At 44.3% G+C, this 18,733-nt stretch overlaps 1 protein-coding gene across 3 annotated transcripts in view; it reads right to left on the reverse strand.

Annotated features, from left to right (window-relative positions):
* Nucleotides 1–11,437, reverse strand: part of EMID1 (EMI domain containing 1) — a 74,408-nt gene extending 62,971 nt beyond the window's left edge. For 2 of the 3 annotated variants that reach the window (XM_066603814.1, XM_066603815.1), the window contains exon 1: nucleotides 10,796–11,437. In XM_066603814.1, coding sequence (XP_066459911.1) covers nucleotides 10,796–10,953 — 158 coding nt within the window. In that variant the 5' untranslated portion in view covers nucleotides 10,954–11,437. The remainder of the gene's footprint in view (nucleotides 1–10,795) is intronic. The other variant, XM_066603816.1, reaches the window with a different exon arrangement.
* Between the last annotated feature and the right edge of the window lie 7,296 nt (nucleotides 11,438–18,733).

Genomic DNA, 18,733 nt, shown 5'->3' on the forward strand with positions numbered 1-18,733 from the left:
TTGATCTCCTCCATGATCTTGTTGTACCAAAGACTGTGAGGCTGGGCTCACATGACTATGTTTCCGGCATGTTGCGCAGGAGCAAGCAGCAAGTTCGCAATGACTAATGCGTACTTGTTGCGTGCAGCAGTCCCCATACAATATCTTCGCGTGTATATGTATGTGCCAAGATAGAACTTACCGAGACTTTGTTGCTCGTGTATTTCAAGCTGCTCGTGTGAGCGGCACAATGAAAGTGTATGGGAGATTGGTACTGCGTATTAAGCACTCAAAACTGGGGAATACGCAATGAGCATACGGTTGTGTGAGCCCGGCCTTAATGTAACAACTGGGTGTCCTCTATGTCTAGAGGAAAGGTTTCTAAACCAACATAGAAGGGGGTTCTTTACTGTAAGAGCAGTGAGACTATATAACTCTCTGCCTGAGGATGTGGTGATGGCGAATTCGATAAAATAATTCAAGAGGGGCCTCAGCATCCTTCTTAAATGTTACAATATTATTGTTACAATATCTTATAGTCACTAAATACTTCAGATGGGTTGTTGATTCAGGGATTATTCTGATTGTCAGATTGGAGTCAGGATGGATTTTTTTCCTCTAAAATGAGGAATATTGGCTACTATCTCATTGGGTTTTTTTTGTCTTCCTCTAAATCAACATTGAGGGTAATAGGCTGAACAGGATGGACATATGTCTTTTTTCAGCCTTAGGTCTCCCTCATACAGGTATTTTTTTCAACGCTGGGTTTACTGCGGTTTCAGCAGCATTGGCATGTAGTTTACCAACATTTTGGCTGCGTTTTCAGCTGTGGAAGCAAAAAAAAAGGAATACTCACCCAGCAGGTGCTGTCCGGGTCCCTCCCAGTTCTCTCCGGAGATCCGGGCAGGTTTCTGGGCACTTGTCAGCGCTGACAGAGCATGTTTTGCTAGTAATGGGGTTCCAGACCCCGCCTCCAGCAAGAGATTGCTCCGATTGGCTGAGCCGCAGGCTCAGCCAATCAGAGCCAGATCTGGATGCACCAATCACAGCCATTCATTCGCTGAGCCAGTGCTCAAGGAACCAATCACAGCAATCTCTTGCTGGAGGCGGGGTCTTCAAACCCCGTTACCAGCAAAAGATGCTCTGTCGGCGCTGACAAGTGCCCAGAAGCCTGCCCAGAGCTCCGGAGAGAAGCGTGAGGGACCCGGACAACGCCTGCTGGGTAAGTATTGCTTTTTTTTAGTTAGTGTAGCTAGAGCTTGCATTTAACGCTGTCAAAAAGGCAGTACCAAGTTGTGCTGTGTTTTCAGCTGACCATTCATTTCAATGGGCGACACACAGTTAAAAATGGCCAAAAGTAGAACATACATCGCTTGTGTGATCAGCCCCATTGAAATGAATGGGAGCGTTGTACAGTGTTTAGTGCAGCGCTGAAAAGTCAGCGCTAAACGCTGTACAAAAACGCCCGTGTAAGGGAGGCCTTACAAACGTTGCTAGCCTAAAAAAGAGTTACAAAGAAAGGCGATCGTAAAACCAAACTATTGTACAGTTTTTTGCCTGGTCTTTACTGGGGCTGTCTCAGGAAGACAACCCCGGTCCATTCCGTATGGATGTCATGGTTGGAGTTCTTCCACTCGATGCCCCCACTATGAGCCAGAGAAGAATCTCTTTAAGTCTGTGTTCATGTTTAGGTTTATTTTGGGTAATGTCTGGCGTATACCCGGAGAAATGCACATAAGTCAAACATTGTTGTAGGCTCACATTGACCAAATGTATGCCAAAAGAGTAGGTCAACTATGCTGTAGCACATACTCCTACTCTGTAAGGTAATGTATGTGTCTCTATATACATTTTTTCAACATGGGAACCTATGGGCAAACTATGCAACTGTATGGCATGCAATATGAGTTTGTAGCCTGGCATATACCCTGAATCCTAGTCAATACTATGATGTGAACAGACCCACATTCTGGCGGTCTTATATTAGTGTATTGATCTGAATGACTACCATGTAATACTTTATTTTCCCTGCAGCCATTTTGCAGGAAACGGGTCTGGTTGCCCACGACTTTCCCTGGCAAAGTCTGATGAGATTAACCTCCTTTAAGGAGGTTAATAATATAATTCCAGAAGCAATTGATTATGAATGACTTGCATAAAAAATCCTAATTTTCCTGGTGTGGTAGACACCTCTTATCTATGTCATCAAACCTCATTTCCAGCTTTTATAGGCCAGCAAATGAGCAGAAATTGTATACTGAAGACAACAAAAGTAAGCCTATATTCTGGGAGCACATTAATATGCACTTCATGATACTCATACACATACCACTAGAGACTGCGAATGTTCAGCTACTATTTATTGCCCTAGGGAAGCGAGGCTCCTTTCATGGGGCTGAGGGAGTGTCACAGACAGATTGAGACTGCTGCAGGGGTAAACATATAGCTTTTCCCATAAACTATCTGCCAGAGACCCCTGTAGATACAATATGCATGCGTGCATTCAAGGTGTGTGGATGTGAGATCTTGAGTCATACAGAAACGGCATAAGTTATGCATGTAAAGCAATTCTCAAGACAAAATAGCACATGGAGCAAAACCAAGAATTTCTGATAAATACAAAAACAATAATATACAAACGGTGCGCTAAACTTGATGAATGTGCCTATATGAGTACCACCAAGAAGACGTAGTGGCCCACTTACGGTTGCAGCTACTTGTTATATACTTCAGGTGCGGGGTTATACACACATATTCAATGTCTGATATAAATACTTTCCTGTATCTTTCCCTTTGATTATTAGAATACTTCTGGTTTAAGATTCTATTTAGTTGTTTCAGAGATATTTCGGTTTCACAGATGCTGGATTTGGGAAGGTGGAATGTAACTAATTATGCCATCCATTATAGTTCATTAATATTCTCATTTTGCTTTTCAGACATGTAGAATGGCATAGAAATTGGTAAGCAGGATTATATGCTTTATAGTACTCTTACATGGGTCGACTGTCATCTGGATGATTGCTTAAAAAAAGGGAATTCAAACGATAGCCATTCAATGTAAACACGCGAATACAAAAATCTGGTATCTTAGCCAAAGTCACCAATGAAAGCCGTGAAACAATAGGATGAAATATCCAACTTCTCTTTTTATTTGCTGTTGGTGTTGTTGTTGTTAGCTGTTTAGTCGTTCACGACCCTCGGCGACCCTAAAGGCGAGCTCCCTCTGTGTTTTTCAGTTTTGCACTGCTTCTTTCTGTAGTGTGATATCCATGCCGGTATCAGCTCTGACAGTATCAGCCATTGTGTTCTTTGGTGGCCGGGTCTTCTTTTGCCACTGATCTGTCCAAGCATTATAGATTTTTCTAGCGACTCTGCTCGCATTACATGGCCAAAATACGTGAGTCCGAGCTCGTCCATCTTCCCCTCCAGTGATATATCGGGTCTTATAGGTTTCAGGACTTCCCTGTTTGTTACTCTCGTTGTCCAGGGCATACGCAGCAGCTTTCGTCGGCACCACAGCTCAAACCCATCAATCCTCCTTCTATCAGCTTTTTTCACAGCCTAGCATTCACATCCATACATGGCTATGGGGAAAACGATGGTTTAGAGAGAGAGATCTCCCCTCCGTTCCTCCCCGCTCTCCCCCGCCGCTCCCTGCCCGCTGCCAGCAGCCGAACCTTTTCTCTCGAGCGGGTAAGTACTCGCTAAAGGCAATGCTCGCTCATCACTAATTACAATGCATGTGGATGTGTGCACTTATCTTTTTTTCTACAGGTTTGTTGTAATATCAGAATATATATTAGTTTGCCCATCTTTCAGGGTACATGGCTATTCCATGTACACTACACTCACCTCTCTTCATGCCATAGTGGATTGAGTACACCTCTGTATACGGCATGCATTGGAGTGTGCCGTCATTTTCTTTTCTCATGGATTCTCCCAGAAGGCAGCGTGTATATGCCAATTGCCCCAGTTGACTAATATTTGGGATAGAGGAAAATATATGCAGGAAAGTTTAGTTTCTCTAAGCTGCTTTGCTGAAACTATCAGTAGAATGTAGACACTACTCTGTGAACAGGGACACCAGAATTGGGGTGACTGTATGCTGAAGGGCCTTGCTGCTACCTGTATTTAGGGAACACGGATTCTCTATTGTCCCGACAGTATTAGGAATGCTGCTGTGGGGAGTCTGAATTCTGCATGGCTGCTCCCTCAGTTCCACCTGAAATGCTTGAACTATTCTGGTAATGGGTATCTTTTAGGGAATCACCAGAAAGGATGTTTCCTAATGAATATGTGTAAAATGATCTATGCTTTAGTACAGTGGCACTATCCTTTGATATAAAAGGCAGTTGCCATATAGGGTTTTAGATAATAGATAATACCGATCCTTGGACCCCTGCTCCGGACACATATTTCCGATTTAGACAGGAAGGCGGAGGTTCCTTAACCACTGCGGCCAATCAGAGGTTGTAGCGTCACCGTTGCTCAATTCTTAGGCGTCATGATGCCAGGAGTTTGGGGACATGATGTGGCTTCTGATTGGCTGCAGTAGTCAAGTGCTTCTGCCTGGCCATCTACCTGCCAGCACGGGGCAGTGTGAGCATCTCAACTCTGTTTTGGGGGATTGTGTGCTGTGTTTTGCTGAAAACAGAAGTCATCATAATCTTCATTAAGTTGTGGAAAGAGCCAGTTATACAAAATTTCGAAATATGGTTCCCCTGTAACAGAGGCATAACTTGAAGCTCCCTGGCTTCAATGCAAAACCTGTAACAGGGCCCCTAACTATAATGCTTTATTCATAGTACTGGGCTCCCTATATGGAGAAGAGAGGCCAATAGGCCCCCTAAGGCTCCCCAATCGCATCCTCTGCATCCCCCGTAAGTACACCCCTGCGGCCTGTTGTAGTGACCCAGAGTTAGTGGGACCCCCTCCATAATGTTAAAAATGTTTGTCTCGTGCTAATTGTATTGTCAGTGTCTTATATGTAGTGTGCATTTGATGTGTATTGCACCTCTGCAGCACTGAACGGGTTAATGTCTGAGTTATGTCTGAGACATGTATCATGTTTTTTGTCATGTGACTGTGATTTTATATATATGTTAGGAAGGATGCAAGTGAGAGAGGACAGAGAACACACCTAAGTCTAAGTCTGTCCATGAACTTGATAAAGACCACAGACATACGTGGTCGAAACGTTGTCATTATCTCTGGGCACAATAAAGATGATTTAGACCAGACTACGTAAGTGTAAACTCTCATTGGAAGATACCCCTGGATGCTGCTTCATGTACATGTGGACTCTTTGTATTTAACTGGTTTAGGATCCAGGACCGGGTTAGGAGCGTGCATCGATAACCCTATTGAAGATTCCTCCCTCATATACGAGGTATTGTGTGTGCTGCTGCCAATCCTAATTCTACAAATAAGTCTAAGTCTGTGGTAGTCAGTCTGCAAGAAGTGAGTAAACCCCACAGACACTGTTCGGTCTGTGTGGGAAAGAATTGAAGCAGCTGAGAGATACCCGTCAGCTTGGCCTGGGCCGACTTTACCCAGGATGTGCCAGTGTCACTACTAAAACACAGAGAGAGAGAAAGCAGCAAAACACCTGAAGAGAGTAGTAGAGGAAGAGAGTCGCCGGGAGCAGGATCATACAGATAACTAGGACTGTGGATTGTTCGGATTACCCCAAGAGAGCCTCTCTGTCACGTCACCTTTAAAGAGTGTAAACGGACATTACCGACTGTTCGCGGTTTTGTTCAGAAAGATATCCCTGTGTGTGGACTATTTATTACAACTACAGGATTCACCGCAGAAGACGGAACGGTGGAGTCACGAGTGACAACGGACTGTAAGGTAACTGCTAGTTACCTTTTCCATGTGACCTCTCCTAGCAGTAACTTGGATGGGTCCCGGGCTACCCTCAGGAGAGATGGTAGAGCCACCGTGACAGAAATCCTTATCTTCCCCCCCATCTCCTCGGCTGTGGGTCCGCTCCTCGAACGCTGCACTGTAACCATATTTCCCTCGCAAAAGAATGGGCCGCTAATCTTTCTTTGAGAAATGGCACAAAGCAAGTTCACTTTCGAAGAATTACATTGATGTCCTACAGTTTTCTGTGCACATCATGACGGTTAACTTTACCACATTGCTTCACCCCTAAAAATCCAACGCGGTACGAAGCTGTTGTCCTCCATGTTCTGTAACATTGCATACATTCTACACGCTTTCCTTCATCACCTGCATGGACAGCCAGTTGCATCTGATCTAGCGGTAATCATTAGAAACTCTGTCCTGTCCTTTCAGTGGTGAGTTTAATTCATATGTGATTCATGGTTGCAGGGATATAGTGATTTCAACTTGGGTCCATCTCTTCATAACACTCTATATTACACATGAGAGATCCGACAAAAAGCAGAATTCGGCATAATAAATCTCCGGAAAATAGGATACCAGATTATGACAAGGAAGGATGGTACATCCTACTGCTAATAACATAGGTGTAATTGCAGTAATAAAACAAGGTCAACCAAATTGGCTTCAATTATACCGATGAGTCAAAACAACATGCCCAATATCGAGAAAAAACAGCATCTAGATGGCAGAAACAATCCATCACGAGTGGAGATTTAATGGCATCATGGGTGAAGTGGGTAGTACATGTTATCATAACGGTATGTACTAATGACTTTGTAATGAGTTTTGTATCTGCACCAGCAGAATAAATACATGAAGAAGAATGCTGGGGTTGCAGTACAATGCTCGCTGAGGGGCCTGTTCTGTTGACAATTTGTTTATCTCTGCTTTTCCTCTGTTGATTTTTCCCATATAAATTGTTAGTGTTCCGATTCCAGCATCCCCAGGTCATGATCACTCCGCCAGCAATCTCTGTCTCATGGACAAAACATTGTGTCCCACAGGCAGTAACGTTCACGTTAACACTGAAGTGCAAGGGTGAATCTCTGCAGTAAGACGCACTGGGTCATTTCACAAATTACACCCTATTAAACTGGATTGTAAATGGCATAATGGGCAATTCTGTAAAAAGTTGCTGACTGGTCAACCCTGAATGACCTTAGAAATCATCTCAGCTGGCGCAGAACAGATACAAGGAGCTCTATTTGCAGCCGAACTAACTACCATGACATTAGCCAACTCTTCTTGCCTTCTGTTATGTGAAAGGCGTAGTGTGATCGCTTTGGCAATGAAAGGGTTACTTCATCGGAGCTTGTCAGCTACCAGAGGCCCTTTATTGTCTGTACGTATAGCAATTCCTTAATCCTAAAATAACCTTTAAAAATAACTGCATCTGTTAAACTCGCAGGCAGCCAGAGGGGCAGGCAAGCAGAAACACATTTTTTTCATAGCGAGGCAAAAAAAAATGAAATTAAAACCATTCCATCAATGCGATGACACAGAAAGAGTAGTCGATGCCTAAGACAAACTTCCAGCAGATGTGCATGGAAAGTCAACAGCAAGTCTGGTCACACACAAGTGTATTCTGGCCGCATTTATGTATCTGTCAGTGCTTACACAGATGGGCGCATGCGCTAATGCGCTCGCCGCTATGGAGCGTATTAGCGCATGAACCAGAAGATGCGTGCAAATTATGTCAAAATGTTTTACGTGCTTGTGCCACATTTATCATGTGTTTTAGACACTTTGTCTGAAAAGGGGTGTGGCCTAAATTGTGCCAAAATTTTGGTGCAATCTTTGCTGTGGAGTACGTTAGCTAATAGTTGGTGTAAACTTAGACTAGACGGTCTTAAAATTCGACAAAACTACTATTCACTGATAAATCTGGTGCATTTTAAGACTGTTTGTCCATGGCACGCTCGGATTCTGTGCACGGAATCCAGCACTGCCCACGGTCAGTGGCATCTGCACGGATCCTTTCACTTCTGGGTTTGCTGTACTGCGCATGGTCCCTGCGGCTCGCTGTCAGACATGCACGGTACAGTTTTTTGTTTTTTTTTAATCTCCTGCTTTCCCACGGATCCATGGCACATCCGCAGTATCAGCTGTGGACGGCCACAGATCAGACGGCTTCCATTGACTTCAATAGAAGCCGTCCGTACGGGAGCCGCAGAGAAATGAAGCATACTGCAATTTGTTTTCCGGCCCAAAAGGTCCACAAATTAAATCTGCATGTTTTAATCCATTTGCTGACGCCCACGCTTCCCTATGGGCTGCTTGATTTGTGGATCTTCCGCCCATGGACATTGGACCTAAGTGTGCACTAACTTTTGGAAAGTATTAGTAAATTAGCCCCATTTTGTTTTTTTGTAGTGGTGTTCTTTTGCTGCGTTCTTTGACCCAACGACAAAAAAAAAACCTGTCAACGCCTTTCAGTCGGCCGAGAAAATCGCACGAGATTTGTGCATTGCAAGTCACACAAGTCTTACATGAATATGAACCCTGTTCTTTTGAATGGACTTATACACATGAGCGATTTTTTTTCTTTTTCCCGCATTGCAGCATGTCCGATCTTTGGGCGTTCCCTCCTGCCAGCGCGGGGTGAAATTAGGTTTACCCATTGAAATTGAGTAACACACATGAGCAGCATGTCCTACCTTTTCACGTTTCTCAGAACGCATCGCCCACTGTTTTCAATGAGTCTGTAAAACACATTGCACGCCGTATGATGTGCACACGAGTGCGATGCAAAGTTTCCCAAACAGTTGGAAACACTTGCTGATCCTTTCAGCCGCGTCGGAGGATCTCTACTTGACAGAAAAATGGCTTGCATCCGCAGGTACATCACACGTTCACGATCGCGATATCGGGCCGAGTTTCCCAGCCCAATATCCTGCTTGGCTGTGTCTAGGTAACCTAAGGGAAAATTACCTAAACCCAACATTTACAACAGCGGGCTTAGTATTATTTTTCCCGACACGATGCACCAAATGCATGAAGAGGTGTGCGCCTATGTATTAGGTGCATCTCGCCATCTCTGTGCGCCTACACAGAAATATGTGTAGATCCAACCTGGTGTACATTTCTGGTGTAAATTATACATAAATCTGTCTGTCTGGGGCAGCAATTCACTCTCCTGACAAGTCCTGCCCATTTTTTTTACAAAGGTTTTACCAAATGTTTGCCGAAGGTCAACAGTAAAACATGAAACACCCTACGAACATTGCATTTTTTGTAGTGGTGTTTTTCTCACTTTTAGGCCGCTGTCACATATTTGGGGCCATGTGCTGTTCATGTTGATCCACGGACAGTGCACGGCCCCATTATAGGGCTGAGGACATGCAAACTGACATTTTTTCACGTGTACTCAATGTGTGTCCCTATTCATGTCCATATCATGGATGAGAAATACGGCATGCTAATGCATGTCAATGTACTGGCTATCTGTAAATCAGACAACACACAGACAGGTGTCTGTGTGCTGTCTGATGCGAGCTCGCTCCAGCCTTTTGGGCACATCTTGTACACACGGGAAGTCTGCCGGAGGCCTTACTTCGTTTTTTGGGTCCATGGCAGTTTTTGGAAATCACACCATATTCTGGTTCTGACATTTTTTCTGGTCTTTTTCTATAGGTGTTTCTATAAGGGGAAAAATGCCAAAGCAGAAACTGTCTGTAGGAAGCCTTAGGCCTCATGTCCACGGGGAAAATCAAATCTGCTCCGGATTTGTAACGCGGATTTGGGCCGCGGATGCAGTGCGGATGAGCTTAAAATAGTATTTTATTGCATGCGGATGACACGCGGATGCGTTTTTTTTCATGCGTGTATGCACGCGGATGGCATTTTTGCATCTGCGCGTGAAAAAAAATGCAAGGCCACTGAAAAAGAAGCCAAACTTGTAATCCGCATGCAGATTTCACGCACCCAAATAAATGGCATTTAACACCCGCAGCGGATTTCCCGCACCCCATAGAGATCAATGGGGCCATCCGGAGCGTGATCCGCACCTAAATGGAGCATGTCCATTTTTTTTCATGCTCCATGATTTTTCTAATTCACATTTATTGACCATCCGCGGGTATTTAGCTACCCGCGGGTGGTCAATGCATTCCTATGGGGCGCGGATCCGCGCGCGGGTGATCCGCTGCGGATTTTAATTATTATTTTCCCCGTGGACATGAGGCCTTAATCTTCTGTGTTACTATGAAGATCTTGTCTAGTCCATGTTTTATATCTACAGGTTGCTCTAAGATTGGAAGCTCAGGTGCAGACTGAATTGTCCACTTTCTTGTGAAACTAATCTAATCTAGAAAAGCAGAAGTGAGATATAGTTCCTTAGGGAACAGCTGTACTGTCTGTCACACTGTAGGAAACACCTGAAATATTCACACCTGTGTCATAAATTTCAGACAAACATGCACAAATTAAAAAGATGTAAAAGCCGTGATTTTTCATATTGGTGAGTGAGATTTCTGAAAAGTACAATAATTGATCTTTTTTAATTTAATTCATTGTAACTTCAAGACTTCCTCAAGACATAGTCTTATTCTGGTGTTTTTTTTAAGACCCCTGTTGTTTTTACAAGCTTTTTGGTGGTGTTTGTTGGCATTTTTTTACTATACAGAAGCTTATGAGAAAACAACTGAAAAAATATCATACCTAGAGCATGTTGCAATTTTGAAAACCCCCAAAAAACACAATAAAGTGAAAAAAGAAGGACATGAAATAGCATTGTTTGTAGGGTCTTTCATATTTTACTATTGCCCAACAGCAAACATTGTGATCACAGCATTTTTGCCACAAAAAGGTGACAAAAAACACCTGTATGACACCAACCTAAGACAATGCCCCAGTACCATACCCCAATTTCAACAGTCACAGCAACATTTTTGGTTACCTTTTAGGACTTGTGAGGGACTCTCTGGTTTTGACTTGCAGTGCTGGTGAATATCGGTACTGAGCACCGGATGTCCATGTGCAACAACCTTTGTCCAATAGGGCACAGAGGCAAAGCAGAACATGCCAACAGGAACAGCAGGGAACTGACAAATGCATGATTCATCCACTCAGGGAATTACACTTTGTGTTCCACAAGGCCAGATTTGCCAATATAGAATGACTTTTGATTGAAAAGTTACCTAGAGATGCCTACTCCATATATACAGGTAACAGGTAGCATGAATCCAAATGCTGAGTAGGGAAATTGTCTGGTGATCCTCAATAAACCCACCTCAAAGTCACTAAGGACAAATCCGGCCTTCAGACAGCCCCTAAGTGAGAAGTTTCACCCCCCCTCCCTTACCTCCTGCCTTTCATAGAATGTGCCCCCCACACTGCAGGGAGAAGAGAAAATACAGTCTGTGCAGACTCTGCCTACTTTCCATGAACCGGCTTAGAAATCCCGAACAATTGAGTTTTTAAATCACTGGGATAGCATCTCCTCCTCCCTCCTTCACAAACTCTCCTCCTTCCTTACCTAACCTCTCTTCCTTCCCCTCCTCTGTTCACTTCCTAGCTGCTGCACTCTATCTTCCTCCCTCTTTCTTTTGCTCTTTTTCTCCTTCAGTCTCCTTCCCCTCTCTCCTTTCCTCCACCCCCTGCACTTTTTTATTCCTCACTCAGACATGGAGACAATTCATGTCTTTTGTGTGCTGTTTTAAAATTCACAGACTCAGCTTGTCTCTCCGTCCTATTTCTCCTCCTTATACTTTTGTATCCTCTCCTCAGTGATTCCCTCAATTTCTCCAACCAACTTTCTTCTGCTGTTCTGGCTTCCCCCATGGTATGGTTAACCCTGGGTCTTGGAATCAGTCTGTTTGCAAACAAGTAGGTCCTGGAATTAGATTGTTTGCAAAACAAGTCAATGCATTATGGAGGGAACTGTAATGTTAATAAATATATCAATCTTAATCCATAGCAGACATGCCAGAACAGAGTTATAAACATACAGAAGAGATAGTTAATCCTAATATATACACTCTCACTATTGTAGACCTTTTACATACAGTTTACATACATTGTATCTCTTTTGGACTTAGATCACCCTGGAGCTCTTATATATATATGAAACTTCAGTTGTACAAAGTGGAACTCTTCTGTAAAAGAAATACAAGACATATTAGGCGTTCTGCCATCACTGATAATGTTCATAAAACAAGTGTTATAACTTATTACCTTATGTGATATATTACTGGAATTATAACCTTTATGTCATTAGGAGTTAAATCGGCAGAAAACAATTTTCCATCAATTAAACTTTTCTATCATACCAAAAAGACATTTCATTAAGTGTGATTGGTTCCAGATGTGATCTCCACTAATCCCAAATATTAGAGGATCCCTTAAAGGGATTGTCCCATGTCAGACAGTGACAGCATATTGCTGGAATACCCATACACTAATGTAGATAGGTGTTCAAATACAGTATTGCAGTTTATTTCTCAATAAAAAAAATATTGAAAAAATCTAAAGGGGACCTGTTGCCTGCCTAAAGCACCATAAACTAACTTATGGTGCTGTTAGAGCAGTTTACAGGGAGTCGGGTGAAGTATTTTTCATACACACTAACTTTAACTCCCATCCTCATGCTTTCAGGATTTCCTCAGTATTATACTGATTACAGGTGTTGTAATTATTGTCAGTGCCTCACACATTGCCACAGGTGTCCTTACTATACGATATCCTTTAAACATGACCTGTTGGGGGTCTGAGGACTGGAGACGGTAAACACTGCTTTAACAGTCCCATTCTAGATGCATTGCTAGGTCATGTTTTCCCACACCAGATTATTCAGCCAATACATTGTGGACCTACAAAGTTGGTATAACATGTTTTGATTTTTTTTTAAATTTACGCAAAGTCTCAACATAACAACGTTTTAAAAAAGTGAAACACATTCCGAACCTACTGTATGTATAGTTTTTCATTTACACATAAGCTCAAAAAAGCACCATGTAGCAATTTACATGCCAGTTTCTAATATGTCGATAGGAACCAGACGAGTACCTGCTCTTTTGTAGATGTAATAATTCAAACCAATTTATGAGGTCAGAAAGGAGGACATCCAAGGTGGTTTCACATACTGCGTTTTTTGAAAAAATGTTGCAGTTTTTCATGCAGTTTTTAGCCAAAGCCAGAAGTAGATTCCAAGGAAATGCATGATATAAAGGAAGGATTCATACTTCTCCTTCCTGCAGGATCCACTACTGGTTTTGACTTAAAAAACTGCCACACAAACTGCAGTGACAAAACCATGTGTGTGGCGTCGCCCTTAGGGCTCTTTCACATGAGCGTAGCTATTTTCGGTTGGCTGTTTCACGGCCACAGCATGACCGAAAATCGCGTGAACGAGCGCACAAATCTAACATTTATGCGCCCATTCAGATGACCCGGGTCCAGCGCATATATGCCGAGCCTGGATTGCTGTCGGGCGGGGGAAGACAATTTAGCTCTGCTGTCTCTCGGCAAGGGAAGGGGGCGGGAGCTAGTGTGCTAAGCTCCTGCCCCTCTCTGCACCTTGTCAGCTGCCAGCAATCGAAGGGGGTAGTCCGGGAGTTTAGCAAGTAGCTCTTTCCATTGCAAACTGCCGGCATAGGGCGCTGATAAGGAGGGAAGGGGGTGGAGTTTAGCAGCGTGTCTTTAGCACTTCCAACTCCCTTCTCGGGCAGCTACCATAGACTCCCATAGGAGTCTATGGGAGCCGCCACCGTATTCCGGCCAGGAAGATAATTCCTGAACTATCTTTCCTGACAGCTGAAATGTGCTCCGATGCGCTATCTTGGCCAGGCGTGTGCTTTTATGCCACAGGTATACGCCCATCTGAACTGATGCACTGTAAACCAATGCATCAAATGGGCAGCGTACATCGGCCGGATGTGATAATGTATATTGGCCGGACCGCGCTTTCACGCCAGGCCGATATATGCTCGTGTGACTGAAGAAGCAGACTTGGGTCAAAACTTAGGAGGGACACTTTTTTTATTTGAATAATTTTATTTTTATTCAAAAAACATTTCTTTTTTCCAAGCAGAAAAAGTCAATACATAATTAAAGAGGCGCACTCTTAAACTGGTAATACATTACAAAATATGCACATTACATTGCGAGTATATAGGCCCACATGGCCGGGATAAAAGAAGACCCAAGGAGGGACACTTTTAACCCATTATTGGTATTGCTGAAAGTGTCCAAAAGAATATTATGGCTGAGGGCTTAGGGTACATTTACATAGCGTCTTTTGATTATAGATTTGATGCATAATCTGCATGGAATCCACCTGTATTCTGCATCAAATCGAGCTATAGTCTATACATCACAGATTTCTTTCAACACACAGATTTTAATTTTATGTGTGAAGAAAAAGAGCTAACGTCACTTCTTGATGCAGATTCTGTGTGGAATTCACACAGACATTACCCCATTGAAAAAAAGCTAAATTCCATAGGCATATAAGGATATATCCACAGAAGAAATCTGTGGAGGTTTGAGGTTTTAATCACACTTTACCACACACACATAACAATAACAAATTTTCCCTTTAATGTCCTGTGGGTTTATAAATGATGCACAACAATCTCAGGCTTGGTTTCTGAGAAGGTCACTACTGTGGTATAGCACTAAATGTCCATCTCTCTAAAGTCTGAGAGTTGTGGAATAATGAACACATTACCTCTCTATTAGCAGGTCTGCTTAAACCCTAACAAGTCCCAGTATACACACTGTTTATCTTTTAATGAGGCTGATCCTCACTTACATCCCGATGCTGCAGTAATATCTATTGGTGGCACAACTCTGACCCTTCTCTCTCTTGCAAGCTATCACATCCTAGCCTGCCCTTCGGTCCCCAGTTGTCAGGACCCTTTTCTCTCTTAATTCGGCCTTTGGTCATCAGGCTCTTCCAATGGTTTCTTCGGCTCCTGGTCATCAGGCCTTTTGGTGCTGCTGCGCTGCTCCTCAGCTTGGGAACAGTGCTGCTATTGCCGCTTTCAGTACTGCAGTTACAACCATATCACCAGTCTCCTGTGTCCATGTGTCACAGAATCTCTGCTACACACATTTGGTTCTGCTACAGTACATCAGACAGGCTTTTGCTGCTGCTAAGCCTATCTCTATATGTTGTAGCAGTCAAGCAGTACACACTGCTGCTACATCTGCTCTCTCTAGATGGCTGCTCCACACACACACACACGTATTCCTCTGACTTTATATATCTGGCACCTCACTGTGTCCAGAACAGTCTTGAACCTTCTGTCTCACTCAAGAGGGGGGAGACAGAACCTCCCTCCCTCTCACTCCAGCCCTACCAATGGGTTTCCTCTGGGCAGTGACCTGTTACTGACCAGAGGGGGCAGGGCTTAGCGCAGGCAGCAAAGGCAGAGTATTCACATAGCTGGGAAGTGTTATAAGTACAGGTGAATGCTACATGGCATGGCAAGAAGTCAAGTAGAGGGGGGGGGGGGGTGTTTGAAAAAAAAAAAAACCCGTTTCGGCGCGGGACAACCCCTTTAACTGTTACTGTACATGGCAACTACTCTATATACACTCATTGTAAAAAATTAAGCTTCTAGAAGGAGTAGTTGGAATCTAATGAAAGTTTATCTGTGTGATTGTAACATTGATATAAGTGATTACAATATAAGAGCAAAAGAATAATTTATTACAGAAAGCTGAACACTTGAAGAGAGACTCTAGTAACCTGTTGTACTGCCTCTAGCTTGGATACAAGACGTGATATGGACGGGCATGGAGTCTCTAGTACCCTATTGTACCGCCTCTAGCTTGTATACAAGATGTGATACGGGGAGGTGGGGGTGGGTGTCATGGAGTCTCTAGTACCCTGTTGGGCTACCTCTAGCTTGGATACAAGATGTGATACATGTGGGCATGGAGGCTCTAGTACCCTGTTGTACCCCCTCTAGCTTGTATACAAGATGCGATACAGGGAGGTGGGGGTGGGTGTCATTGAGTCTCTAGTACCCTGTTGGGCCACCTCTAGCTTGGATACAAGATGTAATATGGGTGGGCATGAAGGCTCTACTACCCTGTTGGGCCGCCTGTAGCTTGGATACAAGATGTGATATGGGCGGGCATGGAGTCTCTAGTACCCTATTGTACCGCCTCTAGCTTGTATACAAGATGTGATACGGGGAGGTGGGGGTGGGTGTCATGGAGTCTCTAGTACCCTGTTGGGCTACCTCTAGCTTGGATACAAGATGTGACATGGGTGGGCATGGAGGCTCTAGTACCCTGTTGGGCCGCCTCTAGCTTGGATACAAGATGTAATACTTGTGGGCATGGAGGCTCTAGTACCCTGTTGTACCGCCTCTAGCTTGTATACAGGATGTGATACAGGGAGGTGGGGGTGGGTGTCATTGAGTCTCTAGTACCCTGTTGGGCCACCTCTAGCTTGGATACAAGATGTAATATGGGTGGGCATGGAGGCTCTACTACCCTGTTGGGCCGCCTGTAGCCTGGTTGCAAGATGTGATACAGCGGACGTGGAGACATACACGTTTCATATGTTATCCTGCAGTATATCAGTCTACATTTGCTGCAACTGAGTCTCTACATCGTGCAAACTCATAAGCTGTTGAAGTTGGCATCCCAGATGATCCCATGTATGTTCTATTGGCGATAAATCTGGTAACCAGGCAGGCACAGGAATATGGCAAAGTTGTGGAGGCATTCCTGTGACATCCTTGCTGTGTGCGGCCGAGCATTAAAGGAGATGTCCCGCGCCGAAACGGGTTTTTTTTTTTTAAACCCCCCCCCCCGTTCGGCGCGAGACAACCCCGATGCAGGGGTTAAAAAAACCACCCGCACAGCGCTTACCTGAATCCCGGCGGTCCGGCGTCTTCATACTCACCTGCTGAAGATGGCCGCCGGGATCCTCTGTCTTCATGGACCGCAGGGCTTCTGTGCGGTCCATTGCCGATTCCAGCCTCCTGATTGGCTGGAATCGGCACGTGACGGGGCGGAGCTACACGGAGCTACACGGAGCCCCATAGAGAAGAGGAGAAGACCCGGACTGCGCAAGCGCGGCTAATTTGGCCATCGGAGGGCGAAAATTAGTCGGCACCATGGAGACGAGGACGCCAGCAACGGAGCAGGTAAGTATAAAACTTTTTATAACTTCTGTATGGCTCATAATTAATGCACAATGTACATTACAAAGTGCATTATTATGGCCATACAGAAGTGTATAGACCCACTTGCTGCCTCGGGACATCTCCTTTAACCTTGCGGAAAATGCCTCTCGGAATCCCTGAGATGAGTGGCAACGCATGTGCCTGCAGGATGTCCTGAGCTGTCATTGCCCTTTGTACCACCAGTAGGGGTGACCGACTGTCGAATGCAATGGTTCCCCTCAGACCATCACACCAGTAGTGGGAGCAGTGTGCTGCTCCACAGCAAAGGCAGGATTGAGACGTTCCTCTCTAGGTCTCCAGGCACGAACATGGCCATTGTCAGTGCTCAAACTAAGACAGTACATGTAGTAGGTGTTGTGAAACCAAATGTCCTTCAGCCAAATGCCTGGAAATAGTTCCAGTAGACACAGTGGCCTGTAATGATGGTGCCACCTGTCTCTGGATGGCGGACAACAAAACCGTTTTAGCTGCTTCTGCTTGTCAGACGATCAGACGATACTGGTGGTCTGTCAAGGGCTTGTGTGCCCTCATGCATCCACTAATCCCAACACCTCCTAACAGTCTCGTCAGAACGGCCCAGGTGGTGAGCACTTTGTCAATACAACCATTCAGGTTCTCGCATTTCAATAATGGGCCCCTCTCAAACTTTGTTAACTGGACGAAATCTTTTTGATTGCATCGTAGACACATGTCTAGTGGTCAACAAGCTCTACACAAAAAGAAAAAGATGTCCACTACACACAAGTAGCCTCTGAGAGGGTTTTTATGGACCAAGAGTGGAACCACTTCTAGGGCCTCAGGTGACAAGACCGCTCATCTAATCACACCACAACTCATCATTTGCATATCTGCCTGAGATGTAACCGCGTGCCAAGTTTTGCAGTAATATGACAACTTGTTGTAGGTTTTTAAGTACTTTAATAATTCTTGCAAATGGTATTAATCGGACTTTACAGACAGAGCAAGTCTCTATTAACCCCTTGAGTGGCACGCCCGGAAAATTTCCGTGACGAGCTCCACTGCTCATAGCAACATAGCCCGGAAGATTTCCGGGCTATGTATCACTATGGGAGCTGCAGAGCACAATGCCACAAGCTGTGACAGTGTGCTCTGCCTGCACAGTCCCACAAAGAACAAAGCAAGGGCTTTGAAAAACCAGCAGAAGATATTGCCGACATGTCGGCAATGTCCTGCTTTGTTTACAGGTTGCCATAGAGACCATCGGCTTGTCAGAAGCAAGCCGATGGTCTCTGTGGCAGGGAGAGCTGGTTGTTAGTTGTCAGAGGACAGCTAGGTACCTGCTCTTACAGCAGAGATCAGAGAAAACCTCCGATCTCTGCTGTGTTAACCCTTTACATGCTGCAGTCACTGCAGCATGTAAAGGGCTGTCACCATCGGACCCCCGGAATGTGATCAGGGGTCCTGATGGGTCCCTGTGGAAGTCCCCTGAAGGGACAAAAGAAAAAAATAAAGAAAAAAAGAAAAAAAAAAAAAAGTAAAAAAATTATTTAAAAAATTAAAAGAAAACTTGTCTCCCTTTACTTTGTAAAAAATCAAAAATACAATCACACATGTGGTATCCGTGTGCGTCGTAATGACCCAGAGAAGGAAGTTAATACATTATTTAACCCCTTAATGACATGGCCCCTTTTTTTCTTTTTTCCCCATTTCTTTTTTTCCTCCCCCCT

Source organism: Eleutherodactylus coqui, chromosome 5, assembly GCF_035609145.1.
Source record: "Eleutherodactylus coqui strain aEleCoq1 chromosome 5, aEleCoq1.hap1, whole genome shotgun sequence".
NCBI classification, from domain to species: domain Eukaryota; kingdom Metazoa; phylum Chordata; class Amphibia; order Anura; family Eleutherodactylidae; genus Eleutherodactylus; species Eleutherodactylus coqui.